This window comes from Talpa europaea (genome assembly GCF_964194135.1).
Source record: "Talpa europaea genome assembly, chromosome: 10".
In the NCBI taxonomy this organism is placed as follows: Eukaryota; Metazoa; Chordata; class Mammalia; order Eulipotyphla; family Talpidae; genus Talpa; species Talpa europaea.
Window position 1 is genome coordinate 76,206,994 of NC_140077.1, and position 22,635 is coordinate 76,229,628.

Sequence of the window (22,635 nt, forward strand, 5' to 3'; positions counted from 1 at the left end):
AGAAGCCATATTACTTTTTGTGTCTCTCTGGGTCCCATTCTTGCCTCAACCCTCCTTAGTCTTTCTTTCCACCCTGTCCTGGGTGGCTACCCAGGATGGATTCAGGGCTCCACAAGAGACACCCAACTGGAGCTTTTCCTGCACTTCAGTCCCTGGCGCCATTTTGTAGTCTAGCCTGTTCCAGCTGGACTCAGCTTGGCTGACAGGGCAGATCAGCTTCCCTGGGGTGGTCAGAGGGAGGAGCCTGCACTGGGCTATGACCAGGGGACATTCTGTCCAGCAGTTGCATGAAGAGTCAACAAGTCAATAAGAATTGAGTGAGTAATTCTGGAACCCAGCACTGTCCCAGCGGAGTGCCCCAAGAAGGGTAAGTTAGAGCTTGCATCCCAGGGGCAGTATAAGGTTTCTCTGGCAAAGAGGAAACATCAACACCAGTCCCCCTGCCTCTCAAATGCTTCTTCATCCTTCTGATAGCCCAAGTAATCCAAGCTGGGCCAGAGCCTCTCCTGGACGGGGCTCCCAAGGAAGATGCCAATTCTGGGGAAAGGTTTAGAATGAGTCATCTCCCCTTGTCCCAGGTCAAGAGACCAGAGGACAGGACTCCCAGTTTTCAAGGACCTACACAGGCCACTGGGGAGGTGTAGTTTGGGAACTGGATGTTTAGTTGATAAAGACCTTTCTCAATAGGGTATGTGATGATGAATTTCCTCCTACGGGCTTTTCTTTACCCACTCATCTTGCTATCCAAATTTTCTGTCTCTTGCTGTTTCTCCTACATCTAAAAGCCTGGCACCCTTCTAGCCAGTCAGCTGAAGAAAGACGTGTGGGTGGCCGGGTCATGTTTAGTAGGAGCCATCGGTGCTCAGATGCCTATGGAGAGTTGGTACAGCATCATCAAAAGATGCTGGGTCCTCTTAGCAAGTCCACATTTTTATCCCCGCTTTGCCATTTACAAAGCTGTGTGACCTCATCTAGGTTGCTTGACCTCTCTGGTCCACTATTTTCATCAGTAAAATAAGTACCATAAAAAAGAAATACCTAGCATGATAATCAAAAACAAATGAGAGGATTCTGCAAACTTTAAAAGCACATATGATTGTGAACTAAACTGGACCCAGGCTTACTGAGCCTGGGGCTCAGTAAGGGCAGAGGAGGAGGTGCTAGCAGGAAAGCAGACTTAGGTCTGGAGTCTTGTTTCCTCAATGTTAGACATTTGGATGTGTCAGGATCCAAACTGACACTAACGCAGGAGCTGCTGTGGGTAGGAGGGCTGGAGGGAGAGGCTAGGGGAAGGCATGACTGGCTCACAGGCTTAGTCCTTTGGGGTCCCTAAGGCAGGGGTGTGGGAACATCCAGTTCCCTCTACTGCTGCCCTCTGGGCTTCCAGAGTTACCTTAGTGGATGCCTCTCTTCCCTCATGGTGCTGTCCACTCCCTACTCCCACCCAGGACAGTTGAGAATTAGGGAATTAGCTGTCCCAGGCATGGGGTTACTAAGGCAGGACATGGGCTAAAAAGCTGTGGAGGGGAAACTGACAGCTTCTTTTCCCTACCTCCTGATTGGGGTGTACTGGGAAAGGGCACCCTTTCCTCCACCCTGTCCCCGCCCCTGTGTCCGTTAGGCTCTGCATCTTTGGGCCTGAGTCTGGAAACACAGGGTGTGGGAACAAAGAGGTCTTATTACTGGTATTGTTACATACCATTATTCCCATAATAATCTGTTATTAACATGTCAATGAATAGGCCCTTAAGAAACTGCAGGCCTGGAGAAGCTGAGAAGGGCCAGAATAACGATCTAGGGGTGCCACCTTCCAGTGCCCAGCCTCATCTTCGGGCCCCTATTCTTCCCTAAGGCAACAAACGTGGGGGAAGGGGAGGAATAATATTTATTGAGACTGAGAGTTGCCAGGCCCTGTCCTGGGCAGGTCTTATGCATGTAATCTTATTCATCACAACAGCTCCATGAATAAGAATAAATCAATGACCCACTGGAAAGAGGAGTAAGTCAAAGGGGATCATGAAATTGCCCCACGGGGACAGGACACAGTAATCAAGGGGAGAGAGAGGAGGTTTAGCCCAACTCTGCTAAGCTTTACAGTGTCTTTTCACGTATTCTTCAGGCGGAAAAGGGAGGGGAGCCTTCTCTCTCCTCACCCTGCTGCAGCTCAGAATCCAGGGAGAAGGCCACTCTTAGGAGGGGGAGGAGAAGCAGGGCCCATGCTCAGGCCTGGGGAGACTCTGTCAGGCATGGCCAGCACGTGGGGTGTGCCCTGGTCCCTCCAAGTGTGTGCAGGGACACCCTCAAGGCTCCACTCAGTTGCCTTAACTCCTCTCTTCTGGCCTCCAGCTCGGGAATGCGGGTAGGGGAGGAGGGGGTAGTGGGTTCGAGCAGAGACAGCTGTGAGTAGCTTCTTTTGTGCCCGGCATAGAGAAATCTGCCCAAGGGGGAGGAATTCAACACAGGCTCTAGCCCCCCAGCCCCGCCCCCAGGTTCTTCCTCATTTTTCAGATTGCACACCGCCGTTGGGGAGCTGGCCAAGTTAGGGGCTGGGGGCCGGGGGCCGGGACTCCGCGGCCTGGGAAGCGTCCAGAGGTTGTCTGATGCCCACCTTGCCAGGCCTCACCGCTGCTTCTGCGGAGCCCTTCACCCCTCGCGCCAGCCGCGACCCTCCCAGCGAGGACCCGCTCCCCGCCTCCCCGCCTCCACCTTCCCCCGGGGTCCCAGGCCGGGGAGCCGTGGTTCCCGGAGGCGGCGGCCTCCCGGCCAGGCGGCCCCCTCCCGGCCCAGCCCTCCCCGCCCGGCGCCCGGCGCCCGGCGCCCGGGGAGAGGGACGGCGCCCCCGCCGCGGCCCCGCCCCCCGCGGCCCTGCCCGGGCGGGTGCGCGGCGGAGGGGAGGGCCGGCCGGGGCAGGAATGCGGGGCGGGCGGCGCAGGAGGCGAGCGGCGGAACATGTAAGGGCACATCCCGCGAGCTGCCGCCCTGCGCGCAGACGGAGCCCTGGGGAGCGCGCGAGCGGACCGCGGGCTCTCGGCCGGGAAGCCGCGGGGGCAGCGGGCAGCGGCGCGGCCGGGCAGCGGGAGCCGCGCGGGGAGCGGCGCGGGGCCGAGGCGGGGCAGCGGGCGCCCAGCGGGCCGGGGGACGCTCGCGCGCCGCCGGGACTGCCGCGTCCGGACGAGCGCGGGGCGGGCGCGCGGGGCAGTCGGGGCGCAGGTGGCCGGGCGCGCGGCCAGCCCGCCCGGGGCGCCTGAATCCGCCGGCACCGCCGGGAGGGGCGCCGCGCCCGCCGCAGCCGCCGGCTTTCCCGGGACCGGGGCGCCCATGACGGCGGCCGCCGCGGTGCTCAAGGAGGGCGTGCTGGAGAAGCGCAGCGGCGGGCTGCTGCAGCTGTGGAAGCGCAAGCGCTGTGTGCTCACCGAGCGCGGGCTGCAGCTCTTCGAGGCCAAGGGCACGGGCGGCCGGCCCAAGGAGCTCAGCTTCGCGCGCATCAAGGCCGTGGAATGCGTGGAGAGCACCGGGCGCCACATCTACTTCACGCTGGTGACTGAGGGCGGTGGCGAGATCGACTTCCGCTGCCCGCTCGAGGACCCCGGCTGGAACGCCCAGATCACGCTGGGCCTGGTCAAGTTCAAGAACCAGCAGGCCATCCAGACCGTGCGCGCCCGGCAGAGCCTCGGGGCCGGGACCCTCGTGTCCTAAACCGCCCCGCGCCCCATCTTACCTTCACGCTCCCCACCCACGAGGTGCGGAGATCCCTCCAGGTAAGCGTCCTGGGGGCTGAGCCCGCTTTCTCGCCCCCCCCCCCCTTCTCTTGCTCCTAGAGGGATCGGGGCTCCCACTTCAAAGCTGGACCATCCCAGGGCCGACAGAGTAGGAGCTCCCGGGGGTGAGCTCCGGGGCCCCAGAGTTGGACTGTCTCTGGTGTCTCTGGCTGTCAGGCACGAGGGTTCTCAAGTGACCAGGGCCTGTGAAGGATGAATGGACCGGCCTTCTCCCAGGCTGCTGGGTACTGTCCCCCAGGCTGCTGGGCCTCTGCCCGGGCTGTGGCTTCTGGGAGCTGAGACGGTGAGCCGGGAAGGTGGGATGAACCAAAGCTTGACCCTCCTTTGAGGACGAGCATTTGTCAAGAACGGAATTAAGAAAGACAGTGACCCTCGGCAGAGTCATCAGGGGTTGGGAAGAGAACCAGGAGTTGCAGCACCCACAGTGGGGCCTCAGCAGGAGCTTGGCTGGGCCCCTGGGTGCCAGTGTCCACTTGAGTCCTGAGCTGGTGGGAGGCCAGGGGAGTCAGAGGGTGGGCAAACCAGGCCAGAGGCCAAGCCAAGGAAGCCAAAGGGAGTGGGCCTGTCTGCCTTCCCCTGAGTACCAACCTGTGCCCACTGTGCCAGAGGAGACGCTGTGGGAGGGGCTGGGGCACTGGAGCATGGTAGGCGGGTGGGGTGCAGGATAGGGTCATGATTGGTGATGTCTTAATCCTCCTTGAGCCGCAGAGTCGTGTAGAGTCGGGGGTGGGGGGTGATTTGTGGTCAGAAAGACCCAGGGGAGGGACCAGGAATAGAACCTAGAAGCCCTGGCTCCAGCCCTGTGCCCCATGCCCTCTTCCCCAGATGCCACTCCCTCCCCATGGGAACTAGCAGCAGGTTGGAGGAAGAGGTTACAACCTTCTAGTTGAAATTTCTCTGGTGGAAACCTATACCCAGTCACCCCACTACCACCTCCTACACACCTTCACCCTCCCTGCCCTGCAGCTTCTCCACCTGAAAACATGAGGCCAGTGAGCCTGAGGGCCCCACGTGGGGTTCTAGAGCCCTGGCCCTCCTGTTAGCTGACACCTCAGGTTGTATTGAGGCTCCGAGGGGTGCTGAGAACTGACCCACACTGATCCTCAGGCCTCAGGGAGGCTGTGAGGACACAGGTCCCCGAATTCACTTGTTTGTTGCACACATGCTGCTGTTTCTGTGTCCCGATGTGGAACACGTTGGGGGCCCCTGGGGTACAACAGCTTCCAATAGATGCTCGTTACCCAGGTGTCTGCCCCGTCCTGACTGCTGTTCTTTCTTACCAGCTTCCCTGCCCCTTTTGGCTTATGGGGGCATGACTGTGCCCGAAATGGCGAGGCAGAAGCAGTGGACATGTGGAGGAGACACTGGAGCTGAAGGAGTGGACAGGGCCCGGGGAGGAAGGCAGAAGGCCGCGAGGGGCTGAGGATGAAGATTCAGCCCCTGGACACTTTCAGATTCTCAGGACATAGCCAGCTATGGGCCTCGTAGCCCCTGGCCTGGCCTCTGGCATCGTGATGGAGAGCTGGCATCAGAGCCCCTCCCCCGTGCTGGCCCTGCCATCTGTTCTGCAGACTGCTGTTGGGCCCCAGCGTGGTGCCTGCCTGGAGGAGCGTCATCCCCATGGGGTTTAAGCCAGAGCCTCAGGACTTCGGGGGCCAACCTGGTACCCAGAGGAGGAATCATCCTGGACTCATCATGGCTGGGGGAGCTGATGGGCCTGATGCTCACACTTGGGGGTCTTCTGCTGCTTAGGTCCTTCTGGGACCCCCATCCATCCAGGCCCTCTCTTTGCACACTTCTTCCTCCACCTCTTGCCCATCTTCCCTCCTCTGCGGTGCCAGGCCTGGAGGTGGTGGGGGTCTGGTGGGGGTTTGGCCATTACCATTTCATACCTATCCCAAAATGAAGTTGCCCTGCTAAGGGCAGTGACCACACTGTTTGCTGAGTGAAATTCTTTACCCACAGCCACCCAGTACTTGGAACATCTCTCCCCACCTCTACTTCCCCAACCTAAAGCTCATTCTGAAATCTCTAGCCTGGGTTGGGAGGGAGGGGACACAGCAACCAGGGAGACATGGCTTCAGTGGTCCCAGGAAGGAGGGATGTTAGGCCCAGGGCGAGTGGGGAGTGTCTTCTCCAGGAGGATGCCATCCTGGGAATGGCTCAGCTTTCTGGGCAGCGCCTCCCTCCCTGTCAGTTACACACTCAGGCTTTATACATGTGCAGAGCAAGGCTTCTGCTCTGGACGGTTGAATGGAACAATTTCAGCACTGGGGAAACCAAGGTACAGGGAAGTAGCTGCCCTGAGTTTTGCAAAAACTATGAATTGGTCACCCAGGAGATCTTTCCAGGTTGTCAGTTCATTCCACCTGCTTTCCTGTGTCATCCACCCACTTCTGGCCTTCCTGGCTGCAAACCAGTGGCCTACTTCGGAATCTCTGGAAAGAGCAAGGAGGCTGAATGGCCTCCCATAATTTTAGTTGCATTTTACTAGCCTCTTTGTTCTTCCAACCGGTTGGGCTCCCTGTCAGATTTATACCATCCTCTTAAAAACCTCTCTGTCCCACGTCTCATTCCCTCAGCCACCTCAGGAGCGTCTTGTTCATCTGATATATGAACTACATCTCACAATCGGATAAGAATTTACTGATTAGAAATCTTTCCAAATATCTGTTATCAAGTTGTACACCTGCCCCCTGGGCAGCCTGGTGCCAGCATGGAGGACAAGCATCGTCTCCCCACAGTGCTGAGAAAGAGCTGGGGGATCCATTTGTCTGTCGTGGGGTTTGGGGAGAAGGTTGGGGAGGGGTGATGGTGTTTGCCATTCCTTTGATTCAAGCTCTGCCTGTGGGAGAACATCTCCCGCCTGTAAAACAGCAGCCTCTAAAACAGACTCCTTGCTCTTCCAGAGGTGATGATGGGAACACCAGCATAAAGAAAGGTCTCCGGGCGGTCAGATATGGGAGCCTGATGGAGCAGATGGAGTCGGGATCCGGCACTCTCATGCAGGCAACCTGCTAAGTGCCTCCACTGGGCCAGGCCCTGCACTCAGCACTGGAGATGGGAGATAAAAACGACCCCACCTGTCCTGCCCTAGAAGCCCTGAGGAAAGTGGGGGGACCAAATGGCATCCTGTGCCAGCAGAGCTGGCTGGGAGCAGCCAGGGGAGCGCTGGATTGCCTGCGCCCAGCACTGTGGCTGAGCAGGGCTGGGAGGGATGGTTCTGGGAACTTGACAGCAAAGGCAAGAGGGGTGGAGGGATATAGGGAGGAGGGGAGCTAGAATTTGTAGCTTTTTGAAGACACCAGGAACTCAGAGATCTGGGCTCACACACCCAGTCTTGTTTTTATTTGTAAGAATCTGTGATGTCTGCAGAGTCTGCCTTGCCGGGCAAGGGGCAGCCAGTATCCTGGGCCCAAGGGTGTCCCCAGTGTTCTGACAATTCTGAATTCCGAAGGAGCACAAGCCCTCACCCTAGGAACACTTGGCTGGACCACAAGTAGGGTCAAGGCCTCCTTGGGGGCACGAGCAGGCGGCAGACACGCACACACGCGCACGAATGGAAGAACTGTGCTCGGTTGGCCTGTGGGTGAGGGAGGTGGGGAGGGGCTGCTGCCACCGTCTCTCCCCCTGCCCTGGCAGCCCTGGCACCACCCCGCCCACTGCATGAGTCATCAATGGGAAAATGAGACAGGGCAAGTCCCAGCTGAGCAACTGGGAGTCCGATGAGGCGAGGGGTGGGGAGGCTGAGAGCAAAAGGGATGGGCTCGCATGGTCAGGGTGAGCTGGGGCTGGGAGCTGAAGTTTTGGCAAGAGTGAGGCTGTTGCCAGGGCAGAAGGAGCTAGAATTAAGAGTCCCTGAGCTGGAAGTGCAGAGGGGGGGGGTGTGTTGGGGGGGTTAGGAAGGTTTGTGTGGGGGAGGGATGGGGTGGCAGGGCAGTGCTGGCAGATCCACAGGGCGTCATGGTGTGTACCCCTGACATCTGGCCTTTCCCAGAAGGCAGGATACATAGATGTCGTGGGCAGCTGTTCACCGGGGCAGGCCCAGGACCCTGGCGAGACTTGCTGAGCTTGCTGACAACCTCAAAGCTGTGCTATGAGCTCTGCGTTGGCCTACTCCAAACAGCTTCTCTGTCTGGAATGCCATTCATTCTGCTCAGAACCTCCAGAGGTTTCCCTGCGACGTGGGAGGAAGGACAAACTCCTTGGAAGTGCCACTTTCTACAATCGGGCCACTTTCTAGTGTCTGTCCCCACCACTCCCATGCCCTGGGGCTCCCTGTGCCCTAGGCCCCCCTAAGCCCTGGGCTCCAGCATTGCAAACCCACCCCCTTCTGCAACTGACAAAGGCTGCCTCCTACCTCCAGGCCTTTGTACTCTGACACTGTGTGTTTGCCTCCTTGGCTCACTACCCTGCCAGCCTCCCCTGCTCCACAGTGTGGTTGAGTAACTGCCCGCTGCTCGGCACGGCCACCCCTTCTCCATGCTGCTCGCTGCGCTGCACTCGCAGGCTTACTGATCTGCTGTCCCCCTAGATTGTTAGCTCCTGTCATTTTTGTATTCCCATTACTTTGAAGTATCTGGCACACAGCAAATTCTTACGAATAATAATAGCAAATTGCTGGGCCTCCCTGGTGGCGCAGCGGTTGAGCGCTGGGTTGCGAAGCTGCCCACAGCCTCTACAGCGCTGGTTCGATCCCCGGCTGCTCCCTGGCCACCGGAGGAGGGTCCCACATGGCGCGCAGACGTCTCCTGCCGCCCGCTGCTCCCCTCAGCAGTGTGCCTCGGTCCTTCTGCCTGCTCTGCTCCCAGCTCTGGCTCTGGTGAATTCTCTCACCCTCCCGCACTTCTGACTGTACCCAGTGCTTGTATAAATAAATAAATAAATAAATAAATAAATCTTTAAAAAAAAAAATAGCAAATTGCTTATAGTGCTCTGACCTGCGATCTGTACCATTATTGAATCATGTGATGCTCCAATTCTGTGCCGGAGGTAGGTGCCATCATTAAAATGTTTTACTTTAAGAAGCTGGGGCCCAGAGAGGTTAGGTGACTTGTTTGGAGTTGCACAGCAGCTAAAAAGTAGTGGAACCAGGGTTCAGCCCCATCAGTGGGGCTCTAGCCTAGCCCAGTACCAAACAGGTCAATTCTCACTGCATGAATGAATGAATGAACGAACCCATGATTTTGCTTGGAGAAGTTTAGCCGTAAGACAGCGAGAATGAAACACTGAGGAGTGGGGACCAGATGAAAGAATTTTCTGAGAGCTAGGGAATGAGGAAGCTTCACGGAGAAGTGACTAGCCAGTCCTTAAAACGAGGTGAGTCTAACTTCAGGAAAGGATGCAGGGAGGTGTCCTGTGGGCTGGGAGGATCTGGCCAGCTTGCAGGAACACGGTCTGGGGCAGAACCTGCCCGGAGGAACGGAGGGATACCAGAGTGGGAAGAGGCAGTGAGAACTCTGGGTGACATGGTATCCCAGGCTCAGAATCTGGTCCTGTGTTGACCCCAAATACTGCTTATCTCATGACCTGGGTATGGGTTGCCCCATCCTTCAGGGACAAAGGCGGGCCTCAGCAGATCTGACCCCATGCGGCAGTAGCCTTGGCCCCGAGGCCTGTAGGTAGGGCTCACCCCTGCTTCGCTGGCCAACCATCCCAGTTGTCCTTGGCTTTTCCTAGGAAAAGTGTTGTCCAGCAGAATGCCCCTGTCCTGGACAATCTGGGACAGGTGGTCACCCTACCCCCAGAACAGGAAGAACAGGAAATCTTGCTTCTCCCACCCTCTTATCCTCTGCCCACAGCACTCCATCCCCTGTAGGCCCAGGCAGACTCCAAGGCTGAGAGTGATATCACTATGGCGAGGGCCACACAGCCCCGACTCAGGCCATCCCAGGGGAGCCACCAGCATGCCAGCTGCAGGAGCTCTTCAGTCAGCTCTGCCTCTCCTGGACCCCAACACAAAGCAATTCCGTTCACCTCAAGCCAGTGCTGTGTAAGCACCTAGTGTCGTGTGTACAGGGACAGAACCCCTCCATTATGCCCAAGGTGATGGAGACAGAGGGGGTGGCAAGAGTAGCAAGGTGGAGACGGACCTGTGAGAGGTAGGGCAGGGAACATTTGAGGAGGGCCTTGAAGGCAGGAGAGGATTCTGATTATAGGGGTGGAGGGGATGAGGGTGGGAGGGGACAAGGTGTTTCAGAGGGAAGAAATTGCCTTCAAAGCCAGGGCTGGAAAGGTGAGGTGGCTTGGGCAGCACAATAGGTTTGCACAAAACCTGGCAGTGGGCAGCTGAGCATAGCGGAGGAGGTTTGGCTTGAGGCCACTGAGTACTGGCCATGGGGTCTGGGGATCTTCCATAGCCAATGGGAGTGGATCACAAAGCTTGTGTTGTTCACACACACACACACACACACACACACACATTTATTTTTTCTTATAAAAATATGTTCATTGAAGGAAAATGTGAGAGTTATAAAGAAGAAAATAGCAATCACGTTCCCATCTCTCAGATGGAACATTTAGCAGCCTCACATGTCATGGAGAATGATTCCATATGTGGAATATGTAATTTCTCCCACATGGGGTCAGAATTTACATGCTCTATTATTTCTGATTTTTTGTGTATCAATATATTGTGTGATGTCAGGACATTCAATTTTTAATGTCTGTCATTCTATTTTATTTACTATTATTTCTTTGATAAATTTATTTGCAAAACCAACCCCTTATAGTTGTTCTTTAATTTTTTTCTGTTATAAATAAGCTGCAGTGAGCACTTGCTGGGTGAACTCTGTCCCTGTCTCTGGTGGTTTCTTTAGTAGAATTCTAAAGTGGAGTGGCTGGGAGCAGAAGAGGTGTGGTGAGTGGGTAGGTGGTGGTGATCAGGGGCCAGGGGAGCAGGGAAATCAGTTGGAGGTAATGAAGCCTTGGAGAGCTCTGGTGGGAAGGGCAAGGAGCAGGTGGGAGACAATTATGGGATAGTAAGCAGTTAGGGTCAGGCCAGATAAGCAAGTTCCTCGTGCCACCCACATGGAAGCTTCCAGGTAGCAGATAAAAGCCAGCAAACCTGATCACAGGCCTGAATGTGAATTCCTGCCCTGTCTCCTACTAGCTGTGTTACTGGGGTAGGTTATTTGGCACCCCATTAAAACAGGGATGATAATAGCTACTTCCTAAGATCATTGTGAGGGTAATTGAGAGAATGCCAGTAAAGTAGATAAGGCGCATAGATAGTGTACAATAAATGTTTGTTATTATAGTAATGTAATAATTCTCCTGACTACCTTGCTTTGCCTAATACCCTTCTAGAAAAAACTCCATGTAATTAACAACTTAAATTAGCAATGTTTCCTAGAGCTTGGACCTAACACCCTGCTCCACGTGTGCTGGAGCACAGACCCTGGGCTAAATCACACCCTTGCAGTAAGTGTTCTTCTCTTACAGAGGATGAAAGTGGTGCTTAGAGAAGGGAGCCGTGCTAAGGGGGTCAGGCTCAGTACTCCCTCACTGTCTTCCTCCCTAGCACCACCTGGTTAGCAGTGAGGCTGCAGGACGCAGGCAGGCTGCGTGGGGAAGCCTCTGTCATCAGATTGTACTCATTGTCATTATCTTCACTGGCACCGCTAACCAGGCTCCATTCCAGTGGCTCAGTGCCCTTCACACACAGAAATGCCCCGTGCTCCTGCCAGGAGCGAGGGCAAGTTGCACAACCATCTGATTTCACACAGCGTGTGGCCGACCAAGCTGGGCAGAGAAGGTGAGAGTCTGGCCCTGGCCAGTCCAGAGCCCTTGACGGATGCCCTTTTGCGGGGATCATGGGTTTCTTTCCATGCTGAGTAAGATGGCACAGCCCCCCAGCTGAGCTCGACAGCCACCCAAGGGAGCCGACAGGGCAGCCTCTGCTCAGTGTACTGGCCGGGCTGACAGGCTGCCGTTAGGAGTTTTCGATAGTCACGCAGAGGGAGACTTGGACTCTACTTCCCCCGCTTACAGAACACAAGCCTTCAGGGACGTTTCTTAGTCTGGGAGGTCTCCCCACAGTCCAGGACAACACCTAGCCCCTCCTGGCCAGGGTCTGGAAGAACCCCCAGCACACGCACACACATGCCCTGCAAGCTCCCACAATCCACTGGGCCTAGGTGCTGGCCCTGGGAGGCCATCTATCAACACCATCTCGTTCCTCCACTTCCTGATTCTCCTCAGACCATAGCTTGTCCTTTATGATTTTCTTTGCCAAATTGACTCTTGTCAAAATATCCCTTGAAGAAGGGAGACCGCATGGGACAAGTGGCTTCTGGCCACACTCTACTGTTTGGGTCTAGGTTTTCATAAATGTAGACTGAGAACAACAACCTCTCTTCCTCTCTCCAGGAAATACACGCAAAGAAATGAACTCACAAAGACAACACGAGGGTCACTCTGGTCCCAGGACCAGACACCCAGCTGCAAGGCAGCCCCTTTTGCTCTCGCTTTTCTAGACAAGCCGCATGCTCTCTGGAGCCTCTGTTCTGGCCTGCCCTGCCCTCTCAAGTCCTTACTGTTCCCCTCATACTCAGTGTGAGATCCTGGGGGATCCCAAGAAGGCCCCCAAAGATCTCTGCCTCCCAATATTCTTGTCTAAATCCCTGGCCTTGAGAGCAGATTGGCCTGGTGATTTGCTTCTAACCAGTTGGAGGGGGGGTGCTACTTCTGTGATCCGGCAACAGCAGACTGGGGTCCCTGTCTTGCTCATGTTGACAAATTGACTGCCAGTTTGGAAAGACCTCAATGGGAGACCCCTATGTTGGCCTCCTCTGGCCAGCACCCAAGGGAACACAATCGTGCCAATAAGCAGCTGAGTTTGGAAGCAGACTCTTCCTCAGTCGAGCCTTTGAGTGAGACCCCACGCCCGGCTGCCCTTTTGATCCCTGCCTTGTAAGAGACGGAGACCCTGGAGCAGAAATCTGAGTTCCTGGCTCAGAACTGTGAGACAATGAGTGTGTATGGTTTTACACCACTCAGTCTGTTACATGGCAATAGCTAATTAATATGCACAACTCCCCAGGATTCCCTCACACAGGGCAGGTGGCTTCCTTGCTCACATTTATCACAGCCCTACACATACTCTTGGGGTATAACTTTGAATTATTTGTTTGTCACCCTAAGTAGGGGCTACGTTCTCTGTGCCTTTGATCTCTAGTGCCTGGCCTTGTGCCTGGCACACAGGAAGATTCAGTGTTTGCAGAGTGATTGAGATTCTGGCATCTTGCCCTCATTACCTCCCCCCCCCCCCCAGATCTAAGATTGTGGGTGAGGTCACCCTGGGGTTACTGACTAGCAGGAGATAGCAGAGTGCCTGGGCTGGAGAGACCCACAGAAGAGGCCCAGGGCTCAATCCAGTGGTCTTGGAAGACTTGTGAGTCACCAGGAAGCTGGGGGCTGGGAGCAGCAGAGCGGCTTCCACCATTCCACGTGGGCAATGCCCCTGGTCCTGCCGACCTGACCAGTACAGGGCACCCTGCCTGCCTATCTAGAAACCCTGGGAAGTTTTGCGCTGATATGATGTCCTTGGCCACTTAAGAAAGCTCCCCATGGCAGGGAAGACAAACTTGTTAAAAAAACAGTAACAACAATTCTCCAACACAACCTAAAGAGAGCTTACCAAGAGTCAGAACCAGCATCGGCTCTCCTGATTCCACCAGGCAGGAGACTGGGACCAGTGGCTTCCTATGGCTGCTGTAACAAACCATTGTAAACTTGGTGGCCTAAAACAACAGAAATTTTTTCTCTCACAGTTGTGGAAGGCCAGAGTCTGGAATTAGTACAGGACTGATACTGGACTCAAACACAGGGGCCTGTTTCCCTGCAGGCTTTAGGTCAAATTTGGTTCCTGGCTCTTCCAGCTTTTGGTGGCTCCACATAGTCCTTGGCTTGTGGCTCCATCACGCTAATCTCTGCCTCGTGGTCACATTGCTTTCTTCTATCACCTCCCTCTGCCTCCCTCTTATAAAGATGCTTGTGATAACATTTACTGCCAACGTGGATAATCAGGATAATCTCCCTATCTCAAGATCCTTAACATAATTACATCTGTAGAGCCTGCCATTCACTGGTTTCAGGGGTTGGAACCTGTATATTTTGAAGGGCCATTATGAAGCTTGCCCCAGAGGGTGTGCCTGGAAGGAGAGAAACTGAGCCACAGAGCCACAACATCATATTTTCGCCTAGAAATGGAAGCCTGGATCTGACTCCTGGCCCAATTTCCCTGCCACTAACTACTGTCCCCAAAGGAGTAGGGGGAGGCCCAGGGCAGACAGGGCCCCTCTGCCTTTGCCCATGCTGGCCCTGCCTTCTCCCAGATCCCCTGCTCCTGGCTCTGCCCACTGCTGGCGTCTGCGTGGGAGGCCTGGCAGCCTGACAGGGGAGCCTGACCACAGAGAGACACTTCCTTCCCTCTCCCCTCCTCCCCTCTCCGTAGAGAAGCATCTCTCCCCATCTCTGCCCCTTGGAGGGGGAGGCTGCAAATCCCACCACCCGCCCACTGGAAGCAGCTGGTCCCAGGCACATCCTGTAAACTTAACTCTTTCTAGGCCTGCCAACCGCACCCTGGGCCTGTGCTGAGAAGGGCAGGGCCTCTTAGGGTCCAAGCAGTGGGGCTGCTCAGCTGTGTGACCCTGGCAAATGGTCCCAGTATCGTTTATTGGGGGACTTAAAACTGCCCATCCGGCCAGAAGTCAGGAAGGGGTGGGTCTGGTTAACCCCTGATGTGGCTGGAGGGGGGTACCAAGCAGGAAGGGTGTTGCCTGGGGCCCACGAGCCTCCTCTTGGGTCATCACTAGCATCCAAAAGCCCTTTGTTCAGAGCCAATTACACCAACTCTGGGACTAACCGTGGACTAGCTGGAAATAGCCACACCAGCCCCGGGGCGGGGCGCTGAATGGAGCTGTTTACTTAGCTCTCCTCCCCAGCCTGCCTGTGACTAGGGAATCGGGCCTGTTTACTTTCGGCAGATGGTAAATTCTATATTAATGACCTAACTGACACCAAGAGTCTCCTGCTGTTTCGAATGATGTTTCCGACCTCTTCTGACAGTGGGGTCCTTTGGGGGAAAATTACATGGTTTGAAGGGTGTGAAAATGCTTCGGGGAAGACAGAACATCACACCCCTGGGAATAATGAGCAGAGGATGAGCAGGGAGAGGGCACCTGGTGTCCTGTAGCCAGTGGACTCAGCATGAACCCCTGTGAGGTGTGGCTGGCGGGAAAGTCTCTTGGGGCTTGTGACCACTATCTTATTTGATCTCCCCGACCGCCTGGAACAGAGATGATCCTTGTCTTGCTCGGTGCATAAAGAAGCTGAGCGTCTGGAGATGTTTAGTAATTTGTTCAGAAACACACAGCGATCTGAGTGATGTTTGGGGCTGGCTGGGGTCAGAACCAGGTTTGTTGGGCTGAGGACTGCCTGGAGCGCAGCAAGAAGATGCTGAAAGCTGCAGAAAAGGCAGGGCCAGCAAGGCCAGGCAATAAACATTCAAAGTGAGGCCCTGAGTAAAGGCCTGGGAGGATGCAGCCCCTGCTCTGGGAAATTTAGGGTGGTGGCTTGGGAATCATAGCATTTCATTGTTCACTGTGGGCAGTTTGCTACCAGGTGTATTGCACGAACGATTAACTGATAATCAATTATTATTAATATATAACTGATATATTTATTAACAATTCTACTCCAAGAGAGCAGAAAATATGCGGTGATGGGTGCTACCTCGGCTTATTGTGGCGATCATTTTGCAGCGGATACAGATATCATTGTGTGGTACACCCGAAACCAATATATAATGTTAATGCCAATTACAGTTCAGCTAAAAGAATAAAGAAAACAATCCATTTCATAAAGACAGCAAAGCAACAAGGACGGGATGAAGGCTGTGAAGAGAGGCTGGGACTTGAGCTTTCAGAAGGGGAGGGGAGGGGCAGGGCATCCTGAGTACCAATCTCCTTTGCCCAGAGGCTGCAGAAAGAACCAGCAATGTCAGGGCCACTGTGGGGTGGGAGGGAGGTATCAAAACCCACAGTCAGAGCCCTGAAGGAACTGGGCTGGGGTGTGAGAGGTCACTCAGGCCAGTGCTGATGGGTCCTGGTCTGGCTGCCCCTCCCCCAAGCCATAACAGAGACAATAGTCCCGAGAGACTCCTCCTTGGGACAGGACAGAGGGTGCCAGCCTGCCCACTGGGACAAGGAGCCCTTGTGCCGGCCTCGGCCTCAGATCCTGCTCCACCCTCCCTGGCTGTGGGGGGTGGTCGGAAGTTCAGATCCTGGGTGGGAGGAGGCTGGAGCTCATACTACAGGGCCAGCACTAGGGCTGGGGTCACCTGGAGGTCTCCAGGGTAGGGCTGGGTAGCAAGTTTTGGGTTCCTAGAGCTTGGAGAAGGCAAGGATTGGCTGCCCAGGGCTACTTCTGCTGAAGCATGAGGCGTGGCCTCCTTTTACAGAAATGAACAGAGATGTTGAATTTCTAGATCTTTCTCATTTGATTCTCATACAACCCTGGAGGGTTTGAATGGAAGGGATGATTACCCCATTTTACAGATGAGAAAACAGAGGTTCAAAGAGTTTTACCTGAGGCCACTGAGTGAGAGGGAGCTCCAGGATCTGTACCAGCTGAGGCAGTGGGGGCAGGTGGTGGGGTGTGAGAAGTTTACCCCAGGCTAAGTGGATTCAGGAGACCCGAGGGCCATGGAAAGAGCAGACGTCAGAGTCCTGTCAGCCAATTCTGTAGCTGAGCCCGCCTCCCATCACTTCAGCTTTCCATCCACTGCCACTGCTCCCCTAGTCCCTGCACCCCCACCCAGGCCTCTGGTAGCCCAGTCCAAGCCTGCAGCATTCCAGGGAAAGGAGGCCCAGGGTCCAGTCCAACAGTCCAAGTCTATTCAGCTTTTCCTTGAAATTCCATACACCCTGGGCGTTTGGCAGGAGCTCGGAATGCACTTCATGTGAACAATTTGTCTTTCATGGTGCATTTGCATCAATTACTCCATTGTTCCTTTTGCCTTTTCCTGGACCACTCTGGCTGGGGGAGGCTTGTGGGTGTGGGAATGTAGGGTGTGGGAAGGAAAGGGCGCCCCCTGGTGGCACAACATGCACATACCCATCCAGGGCAGGAGCAGAGCTGGCATCTGAGGGCTTTTCCCAGGCACCACATCCTATCCCAGCTGGCCTGTTCCCAGGGCCCCTGGAATGTGGCAGAGAGAAAGATTATTGGAGGTGAGTAGGCAGAGGTGGGGGCAAACACTTCATAAAAGGAGGGGTACTGTTGTGAAAGAAGGGACCATCCGTGTCCAGGATCGAGGTTCAGTCCCTGAATTGCCCCCAACACCTGTGTGACTCTCCTCTGGCCTCAGGGTCTTACCTATAAAAAGAGAGATGTGGCCTGGAGAACTGTGCTCCACAGAGCTAAGTCATGGGCCTGCAGCCTGGCGCTGCCATTCGCTGGCTGGGTGTCAGGTATTTGCCCGTGAGCCTCAGTCTCTTGCTCTGGGAAACGGTGATGACAACGTCTCAGTTCTCACTTTTTGTGGATTCCATACTTGCAAATCAGCGCACTTGCTGACAGTGGTTGGTAGCCCCCCAAACACTACTTGGGTGCTGTTGTGGTCACTGGCGAAAGTGGACAGAGCTGTGAAAAATCTGAGCCACGTTCTCTCGAGCAGAGGGCCAGCCCCGAACTCCGCAGGTCACTCCCGCTCGCGGGCGTTAACGTCTTCGTCCCACAGTCTCTTCTGTGCTATGCTTTTTGCACATGTGTGCTTCTTTTGGTGATTCCACTGTTCAGATGAATTTTTTTAAATGCTTTTATTTTTTGAGCATGTGAAAGCATACCATTTAATTGACTTAAAAGCAATTATCTCCTTAAAGAATATATTTAAGACAAACTTTTAGTAGCAATGCCTATGGAAATGTAACATGTTGAAATTTAACATGTTTTATAATTAAATTATTTTATTGCAGTAACATTGGTTTACAACTGGGCATGCTCTCCGGATATAAGCTCACACCTGCAGATGTATGTTACCATACCACATCCCACCAAAGCTCCATTAGCCTCACCAGCCTTCACTGGGTCCCCTCCTAGCCTTGTTTGGCACCTCCACTTTCTCTGCTCTGGTAGCCTCAATTGATCTTACTGTTTTATTTTTTTTTATGTTTTTTTGAAAAAGATTTATTTTATTTATTTATGTATACAAGAGCTGGGGTGCAAGCCAGAGGGGTGTGTGGGGGGTGGGGGGTGAGAGGATTCACCAGACACAGAGTGGGGAGCAGAACAGACAGATCTACTGAAATACATTGCTGAGGGGAGCAGCAAGTGAGACAGGAGGGGTATGCTGTGCCATGTGGGTTAGCTCCCTGGCCAGGAATGGAACTCATGCTGCAGTGGTGATAGCGATGAGACTTAACCCCAAGGCCGCCAGGGAGGCCCCTGATCTTACAGTTTTAAATGGCCCCCAAATGTAGCATTGCAATGCTGACAGCTTAGGGCTCCTGATTCAAGAAGGCAGGCTGTGATGTGCCCTGTGGAGCTAGTACTGATGGGTGAGTGACTCTGTCCTTGGCTGTGAGGTCAATGTTATTGAATCAACAACATAGACTAATAAGGTGCTTTTAAACAGAAACACACAGAACAAGGCCATGGGCTGAATGGTTGATGAAAATGTGACCAGAGGCCCCTCAGAAGCCAATCCTGCATCTCCCTGGCAGGCAGCTCATCCATCCAGCATCCGTTAATTGAGCACTTGCTGTGACTTTATAGAACCACCTCCAAGAACAGGAAAGACTGGACTTGCCTCTCAGCCCTGCTCTGGGGCCTCAAGACATCTTCGAGAGAACCTTGAAAATCTTGCTGCTATTTTGTTCCATGAGGCGAGAGGCCCGCAGATCCCTGGAGGACCTGAGCCGGGAGGCCTGGAAGTGGGGTCTGCCATGTGTCGTCAGGAACACCCCAACCTGGCTTTGCTCAGCCTGAACACCCACCAGCAACTCTTCATTCATCTGGTTTCATGCACTTGCTGACTCATAGGCTCTTTCTAGATGTTGTCTCATTTGATCCTCAAACAGTCCTGTGAAGGCAGCTTCACTGTCCCCATTTTACAGATGAGCATGGAGTTCAGAGGGGCCAAGTAGCTAACTCCCCTCCCCCAGGGTTATAAGAGAGAGTCAGAAAGCTTCACAATGCTGTCGCTGCCACCAGGCTCTGCCCTGTTAAAACATCAATGAGTAAGCAAGAATCTGACCTTGGCACTGACACTTGAGTTGAAGGGGTGCATTGAGGTTCCCAAGGACACTGGCTGACTATCTGAGCATCTCCTCCAAAAGCCACCTCCCACCTGCCTTTTGCCTGCAGTCCCTGTGGCTCTGAGTCACCTGTCCCGGTCACCATGGCTACCTTCCTACACTTAGGTGTGACATTGTTGCACAAATCTCTCACCCCCCTCCTTACAGCCCCTCCCATATCTTCTCAATAAGTTTAGCTTATCTGAAGCTGGTTAGATTAAAAACATTTGCATGTTTTTAACTATATAAATATTTTCACATCCAAGCCATGTTACATGTTATGATTAACATTCCTTTTTTATACAACTTTTGATATTCTCATAACATAAGTTGTTATGAGAATTCTCAACATAAATTGTGTTTTTATTTGTTTAGTTGTCTGTGTCCATGATGACAAAATTAGCCAACATTTTTTTTTGAAGGCAGAGTGACCCGCCCCCCCTACCCCCGCAACTCACAAGGAAATCTAAAAATGTCCCCTCCCAACCCTCCCCTCCCCTTCTCCCCCCTCCTCTCCCTTCCCTCAATTTTCTTTCTTTTGTCTTACACTTCCCCCCAAGTCTCTTGACAGCTTCCTTCCCATCACTCTGGGAATCACTTTGCCTCTTCGTGGATCCTCAGTTTCCTGGAGCCCTTCCTTTTGTGCACTTGTTTCTTTCACTTTGGTGAAACACCACCTCCAGAAGCTTCTGGAAAAAAAAAAAAAGGCAAGAGAATTTTGAAGCTTTGCACATTTAAAACTATCTTTCTGGGCCTCCCTGGTGGCGCAGTGGTTGAGAGCTGGGTTGCGAGGCTGCCTGCAGCCTCTGCAGCGCTGGTTCGATCCCCGGCTGCTCCCCGGCCACAGGAGGAGGGTCCCACATGGCGCCCGGACCTCTCCTGCCGCCTGCTGCTCCCCTCAGCAGTGTATTTCGGTCAGTCTGCCTGTTCTGTTCCCCACTCTGGCTCTGGTGAATTCTCTCACCCTCCTGCGCTTCTGACTGTACCCAGTGCGTGTATAAATGATAAATAAATAAATAAATAAATATTTAAAAAAAAATCAGTGTAGACTTCCTTTTAAAAAAAAAAACTATCTTTCTTCCATCTTAACAGTTGATAGACAGTTAAGCTGGAGATTTAGTTGCAAATTATTTCCCCTTACAATTTGTAAGGCATTTTTTTTTTTTTATTGTTTTCTAGTTTCTAGTATGGTGGGGCGAGGCCTGGAGCTGTTCAGTTTTTCTCTCTTTTGTATGTGGCCTGTGCTTTGCTTTCTCTCTGGCCGCTTGAGGTCCTTCCTTTATCTCCTGAGCCTTGAGCCTTTGCTATTAGCGGAGCCAGGTGCTCAATGAGCTGGACTCCCTCAGCTCTGAGAGGTTCGGGCTTCATTCCTTTGATAACTATCTCCTATGTTATCTGATCTCTCTGAAATCCCAAATGGTAAAACACTGGACATCTTGGATTACCCTTTAATTTTTGATTTTCCATCTTTTGGGGTACTTTCTGGAAGATTTCTTCAACTTTGTCATCCAGCCCTTCTAATAAATATTTGTTGCTATCATATTTCTAATTTCCCAGAGTTCTCTTTATTTTCTGAATGTTCCTTTTCCTTTTTACATGGCACTCACTTCCCATGACAGGGGCAAATTCTATCAATAACTTCTATTAATCATCATATTTTTAAAGATTTTATTTATTTATTTATGTAAGTACCGGGCACAGTCAAAAGTGCTGGAGAGAGAATTCACCAGAGACAGAGCTCGGAACAGAATAGGCAGACTGACGAAGTACACTGCTGAGGGGAGCAGCGGGCACAGCAGGAGAGGCCTGCGAGCCATGTGGGACCATCGCCCCTCGCCCGGTGGCCGGGGATTGAACCGGCGCTGCAGAGGCTGCGGGCAGCTTCGCAGCCCAGTGCTCAACCGCTGTGCCACCAGGAAGTCCCCAATCATCATGTTTTAGATGTTTTGCTCTGTTCCATGCACTGTGTTTTCTGCAGATTGCTTTTTAACCTGTTTTAGTTCTCTGTTAAGTTAGAGATTTCCCTCAAATATCTGGTAATCCATAAGTGCCCACTGATGTGTATAAATTCAAGTCACTAGACTGCTGACCCGCAGCTCTGTGTGTGTGTGTGTGTGTGTGTGTGTGTGTGTGTGTGATGGGGGAGCTGGTGTCTCAGGCTCTAACTCTGGAGTGATCAAGCTGGGACACCCCTCCAAGTCTCATGGACTCTGGGGTGCCAATGCTTCTCTTGGGATGGTCAATTTCCCTGGATCAGAATCTTCAAGTCTCCTGCCAGGGAGTGAGCCCTGGAGCCTGTTTCTGGAGCAGAAGGGGAGGGGGTGGTGGTCTTACCCTCCAGTTCCTGACTTTCCTGTAACCTCTTGTTTTTAGCAGAGTGCTTGTCCTCATCTGTGCCTGCTTCCTTGAATCCCAAAACTCCTGGCCCAGCTAAAACGAGGTTAAATGGTTAAATTGTTCTTAGATCCTGGAATATATAAGAAAACATATCTAATTTTTCTTTGTGGTTTCTTCACAACCGCAGTTTTATCTGACCCAGCCTGAGCAAACACAAGTGACTCACACTGAGCTAAGGTCCGAGGCTGATTGGAGCCAGGAGGCTTCAAAGGCAGAGAAGAGGGGCTACCCAGAGGTGAGGCGCCCACAACCAGAAATTAAAAACTTCTGTTGGGCCTCCCTGGTGGTACAGGGGTCTCAGCGCTATCAAGCTATCAGGAGCCTCTGCTGGTGAGTTCAATCCCTGGCCAGGGAGATACCCACATGGCGAGGCAGACCTCTCCTGTCTTGCCTGCTGCTCCCCTCAGCAGTGTATTTCAGTCAATCTGCCTATTCTGCTCCCCACTCTGTCGATGATGAATCCTCTCAGGCCCTGCACCTCTGGCCCGGCACCCCAGTTCTTATATGCATAAATAAACAATTCTTTTAAAAAAATATTTTTTTTAAAAAGGAAAAAAGTCATCAAGTCCAGGATCTCTGGCTTCCAGCATGCAGACTAGGTTTTGTGACTTACTACCACCCCACATCCACTCCCAGCTCCAATTCCTTTTGCTTGTTCCCAGCCTAGTCCTTCACACCCTAGTAAGAGCAAACTCCTGTGGTCCCCCTGCTCCTGGGCCCGGTGCGTTTTCATGCCACGGTGTGATTGCTCAGTTTGTTCCTTGCATCTGCAATGGCCTTTCTCTTTGTTTGCCTGATGAACACCTATACTTCCTAAAAGAGTCAGCTCAGAGGTTACCCCCTATGTGAAACTTCCCTGAGCCCCCTCTCCAAGCATTAATTATAATTTCTCAGTATGCAAATAAAACACACATGTTATTAAGTGTACTAGAAAGGTTTGGGAGGTTTCTTTTTTTAAAGATTTATTTAATTATGCATATAAGAACTGGGGTGTAGGCCAGATGTGGGGTGGTGGTGAGAGGATTCACCAGAGACAGAGTGGGGAACAGAACAGGTGGATCCGAAATGCACTGCTGAGGGGGGCAGTGGGGGAGACAGGAGAGGTCTGCTGCGACATGTGGGTCAGCTCCCGGGCCAGGCATCCAACCCACACCTCAGTG

The 22,635-nt window shown here is 53.4% G+C and overlaps 1 protein-coding gene across 1 annotated transcript; it reads left to right on the forward strand.

Moving 5' to 3' along the window:
• The first annotated feature begins 3,249 nt into the window (after nucleotides 1-3,249).
• On the forward strand, nucleotides 3,250-5,705 carry PHLDA3 (pleckstrin homology like domain family A member 3). Its single transcript, XM_084245398.1, has 2 exons — nucleotides 3,250-3,758; nucleotides 5,063-5,705. Exon 1 carries the CDS (start codon nucleotides 3,319-3,321, stop codon nucleotides 3,694-3,696), a length of 378 nt encoding a protein of 125 aa, XP_084101524.1. The 5' UTR covers nucleotides 3,250-3,318; the 3' UTR covers nucleotides 3,697-3,758; nucleotides 5,063-5,705.
• The last annotated feature ends 16,930 nt before the right edge of the window (nucleotides 5,706-22,635 follow it).